Here is a 19,985-nt window from a genome sequence, read left to right as displayed (position 1 = left end):
TTTTCTTAAAAAAATAAAAAATAATTTTTTTTTTTTTTTTTTTTTGTTAAGAGTATGTTTGTTATAGGATTTGTAATTTTATATTTTATAAATAGAAAACTATCGACACGTTCCTTAAATATTTTTTCTTAATATGTATATATACATAATTTACCTAAAAATTAAAGACCACCCCTGAAATAGGAAATTTGCGTGAGTGACCCTAAACCAAACGGCCTCTTCGAAGACAAAAACATGGGCCAAAGTTGAATAGTTGGACAGCCAATATATGGGCCGACCCAAACCATTTTGATTTTATGTAACCCGCAAAAAAATCTCAACTGTCACTAAGTTTTTATATGCATAAATATTAAAAGATCAACAAAACATAGATTTTCACTAATAAAAACAAAAACAAATCCAAAAAAATAAAAAATGATTTGTTCCTCTAGCTTACACATGTCCAATATTCCTCCTGCATCATCTCTTGCTGACTCCGGTTCAGGCACCAGAACTCCGGCAAGCTCTGAAACTTCCTATGAACCTCAGCCACAGGTTTTCCTTTTTATTTTTTAAATTTTATACTTTTTCTGTTTCAATTTGTTTGTTTTGTTTTGACTTGACACCAAGTTTAAGAAAATAAAAAAGGCTTTTGATTATGTGGTTTTAAACTAAAATATGTGTAATGTTCTAAAATGTACGGTATTTTTAAACATATCACGCGGAAAGTTGAAATTAAAGAGTTATCCAAAAAGAAACGAGATAATTCTTTTTCAAAAATACTAAAAGGAAAGTAGGACAACTAAAGTACTCTCTCCGTTTTAATTTATTTGTCTGGTTTCGATTTGGCATGAAGTTTAAGAAATAAAGAAAGTTTTGAATCTTGTGGTCTTAAACTAAAGTTACGTAGAATATATCAAAATGTTCTTTAATCTTCTGGTTATAAACATGCCACGTAGAAAGTTGGAATTAAATAGTTGACAAAAAAGGAACGAGTCATTTTTTTTTCAAACTGGCTAAAAGGGAAGTGGGACAAACAAATCACTCCCTCCATCCCAAAATAAGTGCCGCTTTAGCAGAAAAAATTTGTTCCAAAATAAGTGTCATCTTAGTAAATCAAGATAAAAATTGACAAGTGTTTTCAACTATGCTCTTGGCATTGAAGAAGTAGTCCTCTTTAATATTACTCAATTCTCAAATACTATAACCCAATGACGGTAATTCTGGAAGCTATCGATATGATTCACCTTAAGTTACAATCTGTAATCCATTCACGACCACCTGAAGCTATCAATACGATTCATCTTACGTAGGGTACTATAACCACATATCGGTAATCTGGGAACTTTTTCCTAAGAATGGAACATCCGAATGAAGTGTCGATTCATAAACATATGACATAACTCTATGCAACTCGTGAAACTAATAACATGGGATTGACATACTTTCATAATTCTTAGATTCTAACATCTAATAAATATGGGAAGTTTAGTAAACTCCACATTGTATTTATTGATTTCTTAATGAGCGTGATTTTTGCTAACGTGACACTTATTTTGGGACGGAGGGAGTAAAACGGAAGGAGTAATTTTTTTTTTTTTTTTATCAGCCACAGGTTCAAAGGATTAAAGCTAGCCCTCAGCTAAACCGGTGGTCCAGAGCTCGAAGCATCCGGTCAGGAAGAAAACTAGACCGGCCGGTTCATGAATTACGCACTAAGTCCGGTTCACCGGTTCGGAGTGAAGAGGGAATTGAGTTGCCTATGCGTGGAAGCCAGTCTAGTTCGTCTGAGGATGAGCGGGAGGTTAACGGAGGGAAGTCGATATTTATTGTGTCTGATGGAACTGGATGGACGGCGGAACATGCTGTTAATGCAGCGTTAGGACAGTTTGATTATTGCTTAGTTGATCGTGTTTGTGCTGTGAATACTCACTTGTTCTCTGGGGTAAATTCTCTTTTATGATACTTCCTCTGTCCCAATTTATGTGGCATTTTTCGTTTCTTGAAATTTAAATTATGTAAACTTTGACTAATAATTTAAAATGTATCCTTTCATCATATTGACATGAGAACAAATGCAATTTATGTAGTTTCTCAAAAAGAGAAATGCAATTTATGTACCTCCTTTGTCCCAAATTATGTGACACTTTTTGCTTTTTGAGAGTCAAACAAGAAAATCTTTGACCTTGATTTATTGATATGTCTTGTAAATATTTTAAAAGATAGTACTTTTTATGTAGTTTCTAAATATGTAAATTGTTTTCCAAAAAACCTTAAAGATTGTATGTCCAAATTGACTGTCATAATAAAGAGCTTGACTCTCGAAATTTGAACTACGACACATAAATTGAAATAGAGAGAGTAATACTTTTCATATAGTTTTTGAATATTTAAAATTTATTATAAAATATTAAATTGATTTGATTCAATTTAGCTTTAAAGATTAGTCAAATTGACTCTCGGAAAGCGAAAAGTGCCATATAAATTGGGATGGAAAGAGTATCTGCTTATGATGCTTGTAGTTTTGATGAAGTCTCAATGTGAACAAAAGAAAAATATTGAAACATAGGCAAATAAATGTGTATTGGGGGAAAACAAAAAACAGAACCAAGTCAATTTGGTTTATTTTGGCTTTGAAATATAATAGTCATGTTGGCGAATATCTGAATTCAAGAATGGTTCTTGGTCCTTGTCAATAACTACCCATGAAAGAGTGTGTAATATAGTTCACTGAGGGAGCGAACTTCCACCGAAGATAAATGGGGCTAAGAGAACCCTGAAGTGAAATGAATAATTGTATTGAGATTACTTATATTTTGCGTTTTATAAAATGTTTGTATATGTGTAGATGGTCTTAGTAAAAAAGGGTGGGTGCAATTGAATTTGCTGCGAAGAGTTTGGCCTGTCTTTTGTTGAAGTCCAGATCTTTGGCAGAATAAATTGGGACCCCCTTGAACTTGATCACTTTTATTCAGTGCACACTTGACTTTATGTTGGCGTAACTAGTAATTACTCCTGAATTTGACCACTTTTATTCGGTGCACACTTGACTTTATGTTGGCCTAATTAGTAATCACCCCTGAACTTGACCACTTTTATTCAGTGCACACTTGAACTTTAAATTTGAAATTGAAGCTTTGAGTGGATATGCACATATCAGCTAGGAAGCACACAAAACTTTGACCTAGAATATTGAATGGAGAAAAGAAAAAGGAGGAAATGGAAGCAATAGTGTTGGGAGCTGCATCCCTGAGCTAGACGCGGTAGATGTAATACAATGCTTCGCTGTCTTAAGTCCCAAGATTGTGTAATAATTTGGCTGTTAATAAAAACCATTGCTAATGTGGAGATGTTTTATGAAGAAGGAGGAAATGAAAGTGGCCAATTTTGCCTTTTAAAACAATATATTCAGATTTGGATGTAAAAGACTTACTGAGGAGTCAAAAGAACAGTTTCCTTTTAATTTTTCTAGCAGTTACAAGTTATAAAAACTGTGTGAGGAAGTCCAGTGAGGTCATTTTGTATATTTTTGTCAAATTAGGAAAGAAATAGAAGGTGAACATTTCATTCGTCAAAGTAGCCATCCTCGTCTCTCCTCGTTCCCTCCCTTAAATCAGTTGGAAAGTTACAGACACCCATCTCTCATATTCGTCTTAATTGTTCTAAAATTCAAAACTCATAGAATTGAAATCTTGACTCCGCCTCTGACTGATGCACTTTCTTTTGTATTGCTAGAGTTATACAATAGTAAATTTCATATGAAAGATTCATGTGAAAAGCAATCCGATCTTCTTTTCTTTTTGTATCATCTAAAATCTAGATGACCATGTTTACTATGTAATCGACTAAATATTTGATATGATCTTATAACAAATATGATTACGCTTACTGTTGCCCAAGATTTCCTAGTACAAGTAATTGCTGGTTATTGTATTGAACTGTTTTCTCTTAATGCACCGTGATTTTCTAGATTGATGACGTTGATCAATTAATGGAGATAATAAAGCAAGCAGCCAAAGAAGGGGCAATGGTTGTTTATACTTTAGCTGAGCCTTCCATGGCTGAATCTGCCAAACAAGCATGTCAACACTGGGGTGTAGAATCTAGCGATATACTGGGCCCACTTACAGACGCAATTGGTGGCCATCTAGGTGTTTCACCTTCCGGACTCCCTCGCTGGTCCCCGGAGAGGGAAAAAACTCCTCTCAGCGAGGAATACTTCAAAAGGATTGAAGCAATTGAATTTACCATAAAGCAAGACGATGGCGCCTTGCCGCGAAACCTACACATGGCTGATATAGTTCTAACCGGTGTTTCACGAACTGGGAAGACACCGCTGTCTATTTATCTAGCACAGAAAGGATATAAAGTAGCTAATGTGCCAATTGTCATGAATTTAGAGTTACCCAAGACTCTCTTTGAAATTAACCCGGAAAAGGTATTTGCTTTGACTATAAATCCTGTTGTTCTGCAATCCATCAGAAGAGCAAGAGCTAAGACTCTGGGTTTTGATGGAGAACTAAAGACCAACTATTGTGACATGGATTACGTGAAACAAGATTTGGAATACGCGGGGAAAATTTTTGCCCAAAACCCTGTCTGGCCAGTGATAGGTAATTTGCCTCCTATATTTTATATTGTGCTCAAGTTTTTTCTGTTGTTGAGCGTTTTCTCTCTTCTCCGTGGCGGACCGTGGTTCCAGTTTAGCCTGGTTCTAGTCGAGCATGGTTCATTATTATCATTATTATTCTATCATCATCATATTCTTCAATTTTATAACCAACTGTTGTTTCTTTCACTTTGGTTGTACTATTTTTGTTGTCAATACTTTTCTTCGATATTTTCATCATAGCCTTTTTGCTCTTGTATTTTTCAAACCTGTTTTAAAAAAACACTTTTCTTGAGCTGAGGGTCTATCGGAAACAACCTCTCTGCTTCACAAAGGTAGGGGTTAGTCTGCATATAACCCACTCGCCCCACACCCCACTTGTGGGATCACACTGGTGACTGGATATGTTGTTGTTTGTTGCTGCTCAAGTTTTTTTGTTGTCTGATATTTGGACTAAAACCTGACTTAACAATTAGCTTTTAACCTCCATGATTACGCCAACAGATGAATTTATGAGGAAGTTAATTACTAGAATTTTTGATGATTCATTTTTCCCGCTGTTGCTTTGGTTGCAGAAGTTACAGCTAAAGCTATTGAAGAAACAGCTGTTATTGTTCTGAGACTTTACCATGACAGAAAGAACAGGTGTTCAATGCCAAGAATTTCCAAACGCTATTAAACCGTTGGTCTCAAGCATTGATGGATCAGATCTCGAGGTTCGAAAAAGACAATACTTGAAAGCCAAGGCATCTTCTTTGGGCTGGCAATGCCAGAGCAAAAAACGTGCTATGGTTACAACTTATGAATAACAGGTGTTATACATTTTGCTTATATTGTACAGTACTCCACGTAGTTTGCGCACATAATAGGTAATGTTAACTCTTCCTGCACCTCAAATAAATGTTGCAACAATATCAACTCTGAATATAATAGCTAATGTTGTTGCATCTCGCGTACATTTTGTAAATGAGTATCATTAATGCTTTGAAATTTTGAGATGCTAACACTACCAGTACTGCCCCATAGGAATATTTCACTCTTTAAAGCTTTTAGTTCCGGGCATGAACCACTAGGTCAGAGTTTTATTTGCGTTGTTTTTTGACATCATTAAGGCTGCAAACAACAAAAAGAAGCAGTTGGCATTGGATCGCAAGAGATGAGTGGGAAAGATAGTAAAAGGTTGGTTACTCCTGCTTCTCCATTAAAATTTTGTGAATTTAACTTATCTGCCTATGAGAACTCTGTTATTTGTATATTAAAACCTATTGTAATAGGTAACCCGCCTTACTTATGATTGTGCGTGTAATTATCTTTTAGAGAAAATGGTAAAAAATAATTCGTTGCATTTTGAATGGAAGAAATGACTGTTTTATATGCCGACTATGTTTTATATGCCGATTACCTACTTCATAACATGATAATCTCCAGTGCAATATACCATGTAATCGAAAGCACGTTTGTAATGGATTTTTTTTTTTTTTTCCGGTAACCATTCCAAGCTCCCAGCCGGGACCTTGATTTTATTCCATTTCCACAGAAAGAGTTACAAAGAGGAGGGGTTGGCCTACCTCTTTGATTACAAGTTTGAGAGGTGTGCACCTCTATATATTTGATTCAATTTACATCAAAATAGTAACTGAGTCCTAACATAAAAAATTCTAGCTAATGAAATCCTTTACAGAGAAGAAACCATTCCTAGGTCTAATTCTAAAGTTACATATTCCTTCTTGGTCTTTCTTCATTGCAGCAATCACTTGTGAAGGTGAAGAAACAGCTTCAGTGAAGAAAGACTTTCTCCTAGTATTTTCTCCCCAATTTGCCATGAGATCTGCAACCATATTTCCTCCTCTCCATAGATGAATAAACTTCATATTAGAAAGTTTAGCCAGAGACCTGATTTTGTGGATGACATAAAAGAGCTTCCAATAGGTTCTTGTTTCATCAGTGACTAGTTTCCTCACCACTTCAGAATCTATCTCCACCACCAGGTTGTTATAATTGTTGTCCTTGCACCATTTGATCCCATTAACATAGCTTTAGCCTCAGTTACATTATTAGAACATCTTCCAAAGTACACTGAGAAGGCCATTATGAATTGCCCATTATGATCTCTCAGAATACCACCTCCTTCTGCCCTTCCTGGATTCCCTTATTCAGCTTTACCCATCCAGTGTCCGGTTTCTCCCATCTCACTGTCTTGATAACTAGCCTTTACTGCAGATTTTCAATTAGGCATATATTCTTGTTCCAGTCACCTTGGAACTCAACAGAGGGAAAAGCATTATGCAAAAGCATAAACATGAGATGACAGGTACTCTGAATGACCTGTCCAGCATTGTATCTCATGTCCTCAAATACAGAACTGCACCTTGCTTTCCATCTATGCTGACATATAACAGTAGGTAGGCATTGCAGCACCAGGGCATGAACCTTGTTCTTGGGTTTGGTTAACCACCACCTCATAGCTATGGCTCTCACATTTTTATGTTGGAAGCTCAGACCACAAGAATTACAGGAAAAAGTCCAAACCTTTCTTGCCACTTGGCTGGCAGCAACTAGATGATCAATTGTCTCACTTGCTGGCAGAACACAGCATGAGCATTTGGATGTGTGAGAAATCTTAAATTTCTTGGTGATCACCTCATCAGTTGGTATCCTTTTTTCAAGCAATCTCATCATGAAAAATGATACTTTGAAAGGTAATTTAGAATGCCATATTTTGTTATCTGGTTGTGACTGGTTTCTAACATCTATATAACCATCGAACACTTATTTGTCAGCGATGTAATGGTATAAACTTTAATATACTGTCACTGTATAAAAGTTAAAAAGACTTAAAAAGTTTATACTTGATACAAGAAAAACAAAACCAAAAATACAAAAACAAAAGAAAAGAGAAAGAAAAGCTATATACGTGTGTTCTAGATCTTGCAACTCATTGTTTGAATATTTTACATGTCATATGGTCTTCTCTTGAAAATCATGCAAAAAAAGCCAGCTGATTGAAGTTACATCTGCCATTTGAATTCTTTCTAATGGAAGGTCTATCTGTAATTTTAGCATCTCGACTCCATTCATCAACTCCTGTCTTTGTACTTCCAAATGTTCCCTTTGTCACCCAAAAACCAGTTATACTCGGTCTCCTCTGCTTCGATATCATACAGACTTTTATGTGGAACTTTAACGTCTTTTCTGTCAACTGAGAACGTTGTCATTTTAGGAGAGCAGACTGTTCTTCGACGTCTTTTCTGTCAACTGAAAACGTTGTCTTCTCCATTGAGACTGGCAATGGATAGTATGTGAATAGATCAGTAAGAAGCTTTATCTTCTCCATTGGATGGATAGTGTGAAATAGATTAATACTATTGTTCCCACACTTGATCTGTAAATGTAAAAAAACAAGAACATAAGTCAGCTGTTTTTACAATGTCATTGGTTTAGTCAATGCCTAGAATGTTCGATCCTAATTTGTTAAATGGACCATGATACCATGTCAAGGAACAATAAAAAAAGGGTTATCACCTTCAATGCCAAATCATAAATCATACTTTGATATTACTTCCTCTGTTCGACGATTTACTTTTCCTGAACTTGCTAGTCTCGTCCGAAGAAAGATATGAAAACAATACCTTGCCGTTACTTCTCTCTGTTCGATGATTTACTTTTCCTGGACTTGCTAGTATTTTCCGAAGAAAGTGGGGGGAAAATACTTTGCCATTACTTCTCTATGTTCGACGATTCACTCTTCCTGAACTTGCTAGTCTCGTCCGAAGAAAGAGGGGAAAAAATACTTTGCAATGACTTCTCCATGTTCGACGATTCACTCTTCCTGAACTTGCTAGTCTCGTCTGAAGAAAGAGGGAGAGTGCTAACACCGCGAGGCACTCAAGACTCTATTTAGTGGTTTATGCCCTTATTTGGCTTCAAGAAGCATTAGAATTACCAGATGCGCCAGATTAGATAAATCAAGCAATAGACAGTTTCGTTGATTTAGGGGTTTGTAGTTGCTTGTTATGCTGTTTTTTTTTTTTTTTTCTTCTCTTTTTATTGTCGCTAAGGCGCTCTGTAAAGGGACACCATAAGTGACCTGTGAGCAATATTCTATATTTTTCGTAGAGATGAATAATCAAAGATCGAATTGATCTGACCTGAACAAAGTACATCTATAATAAACAGGGAATCACATTTGATCCCCTGAAGGAGAAGATAAGTCAACTAAACATAATTCTGTTTAACTGGTTAAGAGAACTTACATGGTAGCAAAGAAAATAAGTATCCTCCTGGGATCAACGGTCCAAGAAGGCGAAGCAGATCGTCTGAAACTGAATCTCCGGGAAACACCTTTGCTATCGATGGCGGTAGCACCACTGGTGGCCGCCGCACCATTACTGGCAGCCACCGTTGTGTTCTGATTATGTGTGTGTAGTGTGGAGTGATCAGTTGTTCCTGCTGTTACCACCATGGGCTTTTCAGGCATGCTTGCCCCTAGCAAGGAAGCTGCACTTAAACTTAAGAATTTAAGTTCTATGAAGTGATGGTACATACAATTAGGTCAGTCACAAGGTAATTTGCATGTAAATCTCTATAATAACATTTACCGAGAACTTGATAAAAATAAAACTCCTGTTAGAAAAGAGACGCAATTCATATATTTCCGTAATGAGAAGCTTTTATGGCTACACACCGAGGCGGATAGCTACTATTTATTGTAATTTTAATAGATTTTTACATATAGATTTATACTCCACACGGAAAGTACTGAGTTCAAATGAACCCGTTGCCCGAGAGTTACATCTACTCCTGGCCGGCCATACGAATGTTATGGCATACTTAAGACCACAAATTTCAATGTTACATCTACTCTTTTACTTTAATGTTACATCTACTCTTTTTTTTTTTTCTTTATGCAAAGTCAAACTATGATAAACAAATTAAAGTAAAACGGAGGGAGTAACTAACATGCGTAGCCGTTTAAACTAACACTAATCGTATAAATATAGTTATTCTGTCAGTGTATATAACTTAGATGTTTAAATTAGTACGATTCAGATCATACCATAATAATGTGTTTGGTTCTGCTTTACTCAATAATTCTAATGTATGTGCGCTTCTTTTTATGAAAAAAAATTAAGGGAATTAAAAAGGAATGGCACTCTGTAAACTCGACCCCATTGGAATATTATACATCATAATCAGTCTTATCTTCAACATTTTTGGATGTTATTGAGTGGACAGCTTGGATAAAATTATATTTTTCAATTGTACCATTTGATTGAGAAATATAATTTGTAGCATAATGATTTCATTAAAATCGCAGCTCACCAAGAAAATTTTGGCAATCTTTAACATTAACAAAAAACTGAGCTAATAATAAGATAAAGAAGAGCTATGGTTTGTTTTAAATTAAACGTTACAAAAGTCCTTCATTTTTTTCTTAAACTTCGTGTTCAGTCAAATACCTTCACATAAATTGGGAAGGAGAGAGTATTAATGAAAAACTAATGGCGTACGTAATTGGAACGTCTGGGATTGAATATTGGAGTAACTCACCTCATTTACTATGATGATTTTCAAAGTAATTAAGGAAACTACAAGGCAGCTAAGTAAGTACTTAAAATAGTTAAATAATACGTAAACAAAGTTTTGATATGCAAGACAACCATATGAAAATGACGATACAGAGTGGATTATCTTAGATGTGAGTTGTTTACTCAAACTATGCTTTTCGTGCAAGTGCATGCTGCATGTTTAGGCACGATTGCCACTTAATTAACTCTATGATGGTCAAACCAAATCTCTCATAATAATTATCATCGTTGTTATTATCAGTATTTAATTACGTAAAATTAAAACACCAAATTTGGCATCTGCCTCAACAAAAAATTCTGAAAAATAAATCCTAAAACTCTGATAACAAGATGCATTTTGGTATGGATGATTTTAACATACATGATAATAGTTGACAATATCTTTAAGTGATGCATTTGTCTTTTTATCCTAGCTGGGTGGGGAATTGACCTCTTCTCGTTTTGTACATATTAAAGAAAATAAAATCACAACGGACTTATGACCAACTATAGATAAAAAGTGCTAAACTTTGATATGATTAATTCAAACTGCCGGGATTTGAATCTTATGTGTTTTAGATTTTAATACTTGTAAGTTACTGAATTTTAAATATATAATTCGTACATATTAAATGAATTTTAAGAATAAATTCAGAGTTTGAATTAAAACTAATTTGGAGAATGCATCAAAGTGATACAACAATGGTGCTTTTTTCCCACCATTAAGTACATTCGACAAGCTAAGTGACGGAACCAGAAATTTTAACAGGAAAATTAAATTGCTTCTTCATATTCAAATATGCAACCTAAAGCAATTTTTGTTGGATGCACATTGTAATTTTTCGATAGAGGGTGTATTCAATTGAATTCTTCTAGACACAATAAAAAAAGGAAAATAGTAGTAAAAGATGGTCAATACTTTGTTACTAGTGCTTTGGTTGTATTGAGAGAAAAATATAGTTGGTGGACTTTAAACCTCAATTTATCATCTAAATAAATTCTTTTAGCTAATTATTATAGACTACTTCAACTTGATATTCATGGTGAAGATTTAAGATCCCCCCCCCCCCAACCCCCCCTCCCCCCCCAAAAAAAAAAAGAATAAAAAATGTATTACCTCTTGGTGAAGTCGCCATTAGGCTTGTGTCTTTCTCATTGACAGCGTTGAAATTTGTTTTTTTCAATAAACCCTTCCTTGAAAGATTTCTCTGCAACTTTTTTCATAATTCAAACCATTAGACACCAAAAAACACATGTATTTCTTCGCTTTTGCTATATGATTTAATTTAATTCATCAAGAATATTTTCTTTTTCCTTTTTATTTTTCTGTAAAGAGATATTCATTTCGAATTAGACCAAGAACGAAATTGGAAAATTAATTTCTTTCCCTCATAATTTTAAAGGCAACAAGTATAAAATCAATTTCTATTGATGGTGCCTTTATCTGAGTAATTAATTAAACCATGAAAGCACTTGACAAAGGTTAAGTTAATTTTTGACCAAAGGTCTCATGTTTGAGCTGGGAGTAAGGAAGTCGTCCTTATTAGGAAGTTCTTTACTCTTAGTGTAGGATTTTCCGATATGAATCCAAATTTAATCGTAAGGAAGTTCTTTATCCTTAGTGTAGGATTTTCCAATATGAATCCAAAATCAGACTCAATACGGATATCGGACGAGTTTAGTAAAACTCAGTATTTGTCTCAAAAATTACATTTAATACGTACAGATTATTAACTTAGAATTCAGTAACTCAAATAAACTAAAATCCTGGACTCTTACGTTTCAAATTCAAATTTACACCTCTATCAGGCATAAAATTCTGAAGATGACAAAAAAAAAAAAAAAAAAAGAAAGCTCAGACAAAGGATTAAAGGAAGATGAACTTACAGTAATTCTTGAATTTGCATTCATATCTTTCTCCACAAGATGAGATATGCGTTCCATATCCACAACAAAGCTCTCTGATTTTGTGTTTGTGTACTGTAATCCATTAATATTTTCAGAAACATATATTTTTTCAACCCCCTTTTCTCCAAATTCTCTGTTTAAACTCTGATTTTCAGCACCCATATTTTCCTACAATTCAATATGCAAAGCTATAGAAACACACCCACCCTCAAGTATATCAAGAAACAGCCTAAACAGAAGGAGAATTGGTCCTTTATAAAGAAAACTAAAACCCCATTTAATAATAAAGTTCGATAAATTCAATAAAACAGTTGTCAGAGAAAATATTAAGGGGGATGAGAAGATTTAAAATGTAAATGAAAAGTAGGATTGGCCCAGAAAAGAAGGCTTACTATATTTGCTGAATAAAGAGTTGGAGAAACAGGAGGCCTGATATAAGGAGCTGTTTGGAAGTTGCGGTGGACTAAGATTTTAAACTTCATAAATGTTTTTGTCATTTTTTAAAAATGTATAGTCTATTGGCTCGATTATTTTATATTCGTGTCGCGACAGGCCAATTAAAGGGGAAAAGGCTCTTTATTAAAATTTTCTTTATTTTCATGATTCAAATTCGAGATCTCAGATTAAGATTGGAAGAATCTTGTCAGTCCCTTCACACCTCATGATGGTACTTCTTATCATAAAATACAGACCACTTTTGAATTATGGTTTCTGAATTGAATATTTACTACTCTTTCCGTTTCAATTTATATGATATAATTTGAATTTTGGGAGTCTAACAAGAAATCTTTTTATCGCGATTTATTCATATGTTCTTTATATAGTTTCTAAAGATGTAAGTTATTTTTCAAAAAAGGGATAAGGCACCATTACCCCCCTGAACTATACCCGAATTTGCTACGACACACCTTACCTTTTCACAGGCCCTATTACCCCTAAACTTATTTAAAACGGAATAATTACCCCTAAACACGATGTGGCAAAGAGAGTGTGTTTCACTCTCTTTGAGAGAGTGAAAACATAAAAAAGGGGAAAACTTAATTTTTTTTTCTTAAAAATCTGCATTTTCTTAAAAATTTGAAAATAAATCTAGTCTTCCACATTTAGTTTTAAAAAACGGGTTTTCCACATGTTAAGAAAATAATTAATTTTTTCAAAATTTTATAAAAATTCAGTTTTTTTCACATTTTGGCAAGAAAAACATTTTTCCGGATTTTATTTGAAAAATAAAAGTGTCCTAAGAAAATGAAATCAAGATTTTTAAGACATTTTAAAAAAATAATCAAGTTTTCCATATTTTTAACAAATCCATTTTTCCATATTTAAAAAAAAAAATCATTTTTCAGTTTTTTTTTCTTTTTTTTTTTCAAAAACGGGTTTTAAAAAAAAACAAATTTTCAATTTTTTTTTTTTTTTAAAAGGTTTTAAAAATCCTTTTTTTTAAAAGAAAATTCGGTTTTTTAATCCATGTTTTTAGTTTTTTTTTTTTAAATGGGTTTAAAAACAATCAAAATTTCAAATTAAAAAAAAAGACGGGTTTTAAAACTCATTTTTTTTAATGAAAATTCAGTTTTTTATTTTTATTTTAAAAAAAATTGACACGTAAGCTGAAAAAATAAAAAAATAAAAAGAAGAAAACAAATAAATACACATGTGGCAAGGAGAGTGTATGTCACTCTCCCATATGAGAGTGGGCATCAGCGTTTAGGGGGGTAATTATTTCGTTTTAAATAAGTTTAGGGGAGGGTAATAGGACCACAGGAAAGGTAAGGTGTGTCGTAGCAAATTCGGGTATAGTTCAGGGGGGTAACGGTGCCTTATCCCTTCAAAAAACTTAAAAATTGTATGTCCAAATGCACAATCAAAATAAAGAAGTTTGATTTTGAAAATCCGAACTATGTTATATAAATTGGGACGGAGGGAATTAAGTTTTAGTAAATATTTACACTGATAGTTTTATAATTAGTACTCCCTCCATTCCAAAAAGATTGTCTTACTTTATTTATTAGTTTGTCCCAGAAAGATTGACACAATTTTATATTTAGAAGCAATTTCACTTTATGAGATGATTTACAACCACACAAATTTCTAAGACTTGTTTTGAACTACACATTTCAAAAATCTTTATTTATTTTTTACTAGGTTACTATTCAATATTTATCAAGAACTTTATGCTGTAATTGTCTTATATTTAGCTTAATTATATGAATAATTTTTTATATCATATTCAAATTTAAAATAGTTTTTCTCTGTATCAAAAAAATACTAAACTAACCTCATTGAACTAGACTCCATGTGCCATTTGGAAGGTATCACCTACTTGCCTACCCAATCAGGAAAACTCAGTTAATTACCTGATCGATTTGACAACATAACAAACAACAGTTCAAGTCAGTCAACTTTCCCTGTTTAACAAATAAACAATTAATTTCTAAATTCTAAAGTGCTTATTACGAAAGAAACTTTGTTTGCACGACTCCAACTTTTTATACATTTCTTTAACTGCAACTTGTATTTTGGGTTTTGAAAATAACCGACTAATTACCAACCTAACACGTCAGGCAAAAGTCTCATTAATTAATTTTCTCTAGCTATTTCTTCAACTACTAATTAATCTTCTTCTTTAATTTCTTTGTTTCTTACGCAGACAGAGATATAACATGCAAAGACACGTAACTTAGATGTATATATAGAGTTAATAGATACGTAAATATAGGTGTACTTTTATTTATTTCATGATAAGTTTGTTTCTTCTTTCCAGTTATAAAAAAAAAAAAAAAAAAAGAGGAAAGGATGGTGGAGAAGAAAAGTCAAGGAAATTCGTATATAAAAAAAATCACGTGTCACGATGTGCAAACAAACTGAAACTCTATGCTTGAGTGTTTATGAGGTATTTATAAGCTGATGTTTGTATAATAGCGTTTATTCAGTGTGAGAGACGAATTCAGAATTTGAATTTTATGAATTCGGATAAGAAATTCTACCACAAGATATTGATTTTATGAGTTTAAAATTTATTGTTAAATACAAAACATCGAGTTCGAATGAACCAATATGTTATGTCCGCACCTGTTAATGGCAAACCTGACTTTATTTTGGTAAATTTTATAGATTGACGATGGAAAAGTATTTATACGAACAAGTTATTTATACATTAATTATGGATAGAATTATAAGCATTAATTGGTAAACTGATGAATATTGGAGTAAGTGATTGTTCGAATAAGCAAAATTCGAGTTTGATCTTGATGAATGCTTGTCTAACAGATTGGATCGACAAAATTCAGTCCAAAGTGCTTTTCATAAGCACCATATAAAAAAGGAAGAAACTCATAGAATAGTCGAAACAAATAGAGCTTTTGCATATTTTTATTAACAAATGAACTTGATCAATACATTTCAATCGAAAAAGAATTAATTTTTTTAATAATAATTTGCTATTATAAATTAAACTACATCGTAATATAATTTTTTTTATGCAGTTAATATATATATTTATTAACTTATTTTTTGCTAGAGCTTATTATACATTGTTAAGTACGTTTGAGGGTTAGGTTATATGGGTAGGGTCTAAAATTATATGAATGGCACGTCATTCACTACTTTGATTATTTTTTTATTTATGTGGTATTCATAAAGGGAAAAGATCTTTTTTCTGTGTGTGTGTGTGTGGGAGTTCTTCAAAATTCATAAAAGGAATACATCCACTTTAGCTGATAGATGTTGCAAATAGCCGGGAAAAAGAATTTTACAATATACAAGTTTGGAATGGATCCTATATAAAATTGAGAACTGCCTCCGTTTTTTTTTTTTTTTTTTTTTTTTTTAAAGTTACTATATTAATTAATTAATTACGCAAAAGCATGTGAACTGTTATAGAACTTATTGGCTATCTTCTTCCCAAATTTAAGACTAAATGTCGAGCACACCTTTGAACATTTAATAAATGACAAATAACTAGTTTTACTTTTATATGTTTCTCTTTAAAGTTAATCGGGAATGAGAAGGGATATCGGGAGTAAGAGGTCTTTTGGTAGAATGCATTAGAGAAAATAATGCATGCATTAGCTTTTGATATTATTAATCCCTTGTTTGGTATACTTTTTCAACCTATGTATAACAAAGGCTAGTATTACGTATTATCCTATATTCCTATGTATAACTAATAATCCCTCTGGATAAAAAAAAGTCTCCACTTAGCCTTTTTTTCTTGGGTCAAAAAAAGTGTCCACTTATTAAATCAAGAAACAATTAACCTTATCTTTCCAAATTTACCCCTATTAAGTGTTATGTGATCAAATCTCAATGTCTATTTAATTAGGGGTAGTTTAGTCTATTTACATATATTTTTCTTGGCGTGAGTAGTTTCTTAAGGGGTGTGCAAATGGCTAAGTGAACTCTTTTTTTTATCCGGAGGGAGCACATAGCAAACCAGGGTATTAGCAATACCAATACCCTATTTAATGCATGCATAAGCATGGTTAAAGACAAAATTGCTCTTGAAGTCCCTCAAAGCTAAAAGAATGTGCAGGGTGTTTTTGTAAACAAGAAAGAATCTCATCATAACTAATGCCACCATCACTAATTCCAATACAACTAATGCCAATATTACTAATATGCCCTATTCAACACTATGCTTAACTCTACTAAACGACCCCTAAAAGTAATAGGGGGGAATAGAATCCGGAACCAAAATAACCCCATAAAAAAGACAATCGACCAAATACCCCCCAAAAAAAAATTCATACAAAACTACCTTTAACATAGTATTTTACCGCGTTAAAAGACTTAACCGTAACGGCGCGGTTAAGTGCTTTAACGCAGTAAAATAATGCGTTATAGCGACCAATAAAAAAAAAATTTGGTTAATTTTTTTTTTTTTGCAACACTTAGTGTTTTTTTCCATACTTTGACCAACGATTTAGTCGTGTGTCAAGACTCCGAAATGTCAATATTTTATATAGAACCTAATATTTTTTTCTGCGTACAATAATGTAGGCTCAATACATCAAGCATAGACGTTTGGATAGTCGCTTTAGGTGTTGAAAAGGTGCCCGAAGTAAGTTTTGTTTGAAAACTTTAGGTTTAAGTGTTCTATTTTTGTAAGGTTATTTTAGTCAACTTTATATGTCGACAAAATTAGTCAACTTTATTTTCGAAAATTGAAACCACAAAAGTGAAATTGACATTCGCAGCTACATTATCCCATGATTTTTACGTTGAAATCTATTGCGGATGATATTATAAGTAAAGAAAACTGAAAATTTCAAGCCAATTTGGGAGAAAATTGAAATTGAATGGGATAACAGGTGTTTTTTTAAAATTGCCTCGGCCAAACCGCCCGCATAGATCTCGAAAAAATACGCAAAGTTATGACCATCTAAAGTTTGACCTCTTTACAACTAGCTTTTCTCTCTATATTTTTTAAATACGTTTTTATCTAATTGAATTAGATTTTATTCAAAATAAAGTTACGTCTTGACTAAAAAAATAACACGCTTAAATCAAAACCTTAAAAAATAAAACACTTAAACCTAAAGTTTCCCACAAAACTTACTTCGGGTACCTTTTCAACCCCTAAAACGATTATCTGAACATCTACGTACGTATCCTTGATGTATTGAGCCTACATTATAGTACGCAGAAAAAAATATTAAGTTCTATATAAAATATTGACATTTCGGAGTCTTGACACACGACTAATCGTTGGTCAAAGTATGAAAAAAACACTAAGTGTTGCAATTTTTTTTTTTATTAAAATAAGATGTTGCGATCTTTTTATGGAAAAAACACTAAGTGTTCCTTAAGCGTGTTATTTTTTAATGCGCAACTTTATTTCGAATATGTTGCGATCTTTTTAAAATAAGATTTATTATTACGAAATAGATACACAAAAAATATACTTAATATTTACTAAAACATGCACCCGCATAGGTTTGATCCCTGGTGGTTGGGTTAAAAAAGAAGTAAAAAGAGATGGCTAAACCACCAAGCCAAGTTTGTGAAAGTGACAGTGTAGACATTTTTTATTAATTATAAAGTTCACTAATGCCATCTAACTTGTTTTCATAAATTGAATTTCGAACTTTGAAATTGACATTCAAAACATCATTACTACGGGATTACCATATTCAAATATATTTTTTATCACTAGATTTTTATTAAAGATAATGAAAATTGTGCACCAATTTGGGGCAAAATTCAAATTGAATGGGATAAAGGATGTTTTTGTAAAATCGTTCTGGCCAAAATCCGCTTCCTTACGGCTTAAAATAAAAAAATAAAAAAAATCGCGTAAATCGGACGTCCGAGCACCAAGTTATGACCGATTAAAGTTTCACCAATTTACAACTACTTTTTCTTCCTATATTCATTATTTGATAATTTTATCTTATCAATTTATATAACTACTTCAGTTCATGCCACATCAAACATCACTAATAATCGAGCACTTTTCAACCATGCCTTGGTTGGGCGCATGGTGCATTTTTTAGTAAATATTAAGTGTATTTTTAGTAAATATTAAGTGTATTTTTAGTAATATATCTTATTTTAAAAAGATCGCAACATATTCGAAATAAAGTTACGCATTAAAAAATAACACACTTAAATCTAAACCTTAAAAATAAAAAACTTTAAGCTAATGACAACAAGTCTTCAAACAAAAATGGACTTCGACCACTTTTCAACCACTAAAATGACAAGTCGAAGTTTTGCTTATCCTTGATGTATTGAGCCTACCTTCTTAATCACACAAAAATAAGTAGGGTTCTATATAAAATATTGAAGTTCCAGAATCTCGAAGCATAATTAATCAATGGCCAAAGTACGAAAAAAGTGTGAAAAAAAAAAAACTTTGATACTAATTTTTTTTTCTTTTGGTTCACAGTGTTTTTTTTTTTGGGGGTCATTTTGGTTCTGGACCGGGGGAATACAAGACAAACTGACAAAGAAAAAGATGAAGAAAGAAAGATTTGTTGTAAATATTATATTGTATGTCCATTTTACTTGGCCACAAAGTTAGTTTGGTCATTAAGTTTTTATGGCTTGTCTTAGAAGCCTTTTTCAACTATGGCTTGTCTTAGAAGCCTTTTTCCTTTTCTATATATAGAGGAGCTTGTTTGTATTGGAAAATATAGAAAGGAATATACACAAAACAAAAGTTTGAAGAAACAATTGATATAGTACTACTGTTTCCTATCTCTCTCTCCCCGTATATCTTTTGCCTTTTAATTTGAAGCTTAGTCTTTATTTTATATCACGTTATCAGCACGAGACTCTGCCATCTCGAGCAAATACTTTAAAAGCCCCGAAGAATCTATGGAAATTCCTCAAATTTTATTTGGATCAATGACCAATTATGAAGATATTTGTGTGATTGATAGTGGAACAACGCATGCCATATTCAAAGATGAGAAATACTTTTCTCACTTGCGTAGAAAAAGGGGAAATATTAATACAATTTCTGGCAATTCGAAATTGATTGAAGGCTTCGGAAGAGCTACTATATTTCTGCCTAAGGGGACGAAACTTGTTATAGAAGATGCATTATTCTCTTCTAAATCCCCAAGAAACTTGTTAAGTTTCAAAGATATTCGCCGTAATGGGTATCACGCTGAGACATTAAACGAAATAAATGATGAATATCTTGTTATTACAAAGAATGTCTCCGGCCAGAAATACGTTTTGGAGAAATTACCAACTTTGTCTTAAATTCCGTATTATGCAAAAATTAGTACAATTGAAGCACACTCGATCGTAAACCAGAAGTTTAATAATTCAAGTACTTTTGTGCTTTGGCATGACCGAATAAGTCACCCTGGATCAATAATGATGAGACGAATTATTGAAAATTCAAATGGGCATCCACTTAAGAACCTGAAGATTCTTGAAAGTGGTGAATTTTCATGTACCGCATGTTA

General features: G+C 32.9%; 2 protein-coding genes across 7 annotated transcripts; one reads left to right on the top strand and one right to left on the bottom strand.

The window, feature by feature from the left end:
* The first annotated feature begins 358 nt into the window (after positions 1-358).
* On the top strand, positions 359-5,535 carry LOC132053448 (probable pyruvate, phosphate dikinase regulatory protein, chloroplastic). The gene is made up of 4 exons (XM_059445486.1): positions 359-534; positions 1,589-1,924; positions 3,950-4,592; positions 5,164-5,535. Exons 1-4 carry the CDS (start codon positions 415-417, stop codon positions 5,265-5,267), a joined length of 1,203 nt encoding a protein of 400 aa, XP_059301469.1. The 5' UTR covers positions 359-414; the 3' UTR covers positions 5,268-5,535.
* On the bottom strand, positions 5,526-12,580 carry LOC132053449 (uncharacterized). Of its 6 annotated transcripts, none has more exons than XM_059445492.1 (5): positions 12,456-12,580; positions 12,043-12,135; positions 11,273-11,369; positions 8,842-9,085; positions 5,526-5,701 (listed from the first exon to the last, which is right to left on the bottom strand). In XM_059445492.1, the coding sequence occupies exons 1-5, from the start codon at positions 12,558-12,560 to the stop codon at positions 5,671-5,673; spliced, it is 570 nt and encodes a 189-aa protein (XP_059301475.1). In that variant the 5' UTR covers positions 12,561-12,580; the 3' UTR covers positions 5,526-5,670. The 6 variants fall into 6 exon arrangements, 5 of the variants coding, with proteins under 5 accessions (XP_059301475.1, XP_059301473.1, XP_059301471.1 ...); XM_059445490.1 differs by lacking the exon at positions 5,526-5,701 and adding an exon at positions 7,777-7,970 and having other exon boundaries at positions 8,842-9,073; XM_059445488.1 differs by lacking the exon at positions 5,526-5,701 and adding an exon at positions 7,777-7,970 and having other exon boundaries at positions 11,273-11,363.
* Between the last annotated feature and the right edge of the window lie 7,405 nt (positions 12,581-19,985).

This window comes from Lycium ferocissimum, chromosome 4 (assembly GCF_029784015.1).
Source record: "Lycium ferocissimum isolate CSIRO_LF1 chromosome 4, AGI_CSIRO_Lferr_CH_V1, whole genome shotgun sequence".
NCBI classification, from domain to species: Eukaryota; Viridiplantae; Streptophyta; class Magnoliopsida; order Solanales; family Solanaceae; genus Lycium; species Lycium ferocissimum.
Note: the sequence above shows the minus strand (reverse complement) of the source record. Positions and strands in the feature narration are given on the sequence as shown.

What these genes read in the sequence shown, in the direction of transcription:
- LOC132053449 (XM_059445487.1), bottom strand. Translation starts at nt 12,560, where the DNA reads ATGACAAAAACATTTATGAAGTTTAAAATCTTAGTCCACCGCAACTTC. An exon ending in ATGCAAATTCAAGAATTACT is followed by an intron (nt 11,370 to 12,042) that starts GTAAGTTCATCT and finishes TTATGAAAAAAG; the next exon opens with TTGCAGAGAAATCTTTCAAG. An exon ending in AATGGCGACTTCACCAAGAG is followed by an intron (nt 9,086 to 11,272) that starts GTAATACATTTT and finishes GTTTAAGTGCAG; the next exon opens with CTTCCTTGCTAGGGGCAAGC.
- LOC132053448 (XM_059445486.1), top strand. Translation starts at nt 415, where the DNA reads ATGATTTGTTCCTCTAGCTTACACATGTCCAATATTCCTCCTGCATCA. An exon ending in CCTATGAACCTCAGCCACAG is followed by an intron (nt 535 to 1,588) that starts GTTTTCCTTTTT and finishes TTTTTTTATCAG; the next exon opens with CCACAGGTTCAAAGGATTAA. An exon ending in CCCTGTCTGGCCAGTGATAG is followed by an intron (nt 4,593 to 5,163) that starts GTAATTTGCCTC and finishes CTTTGGTTGCAG; the next exon opens with AAGTTACAGCTAAAGCTATT.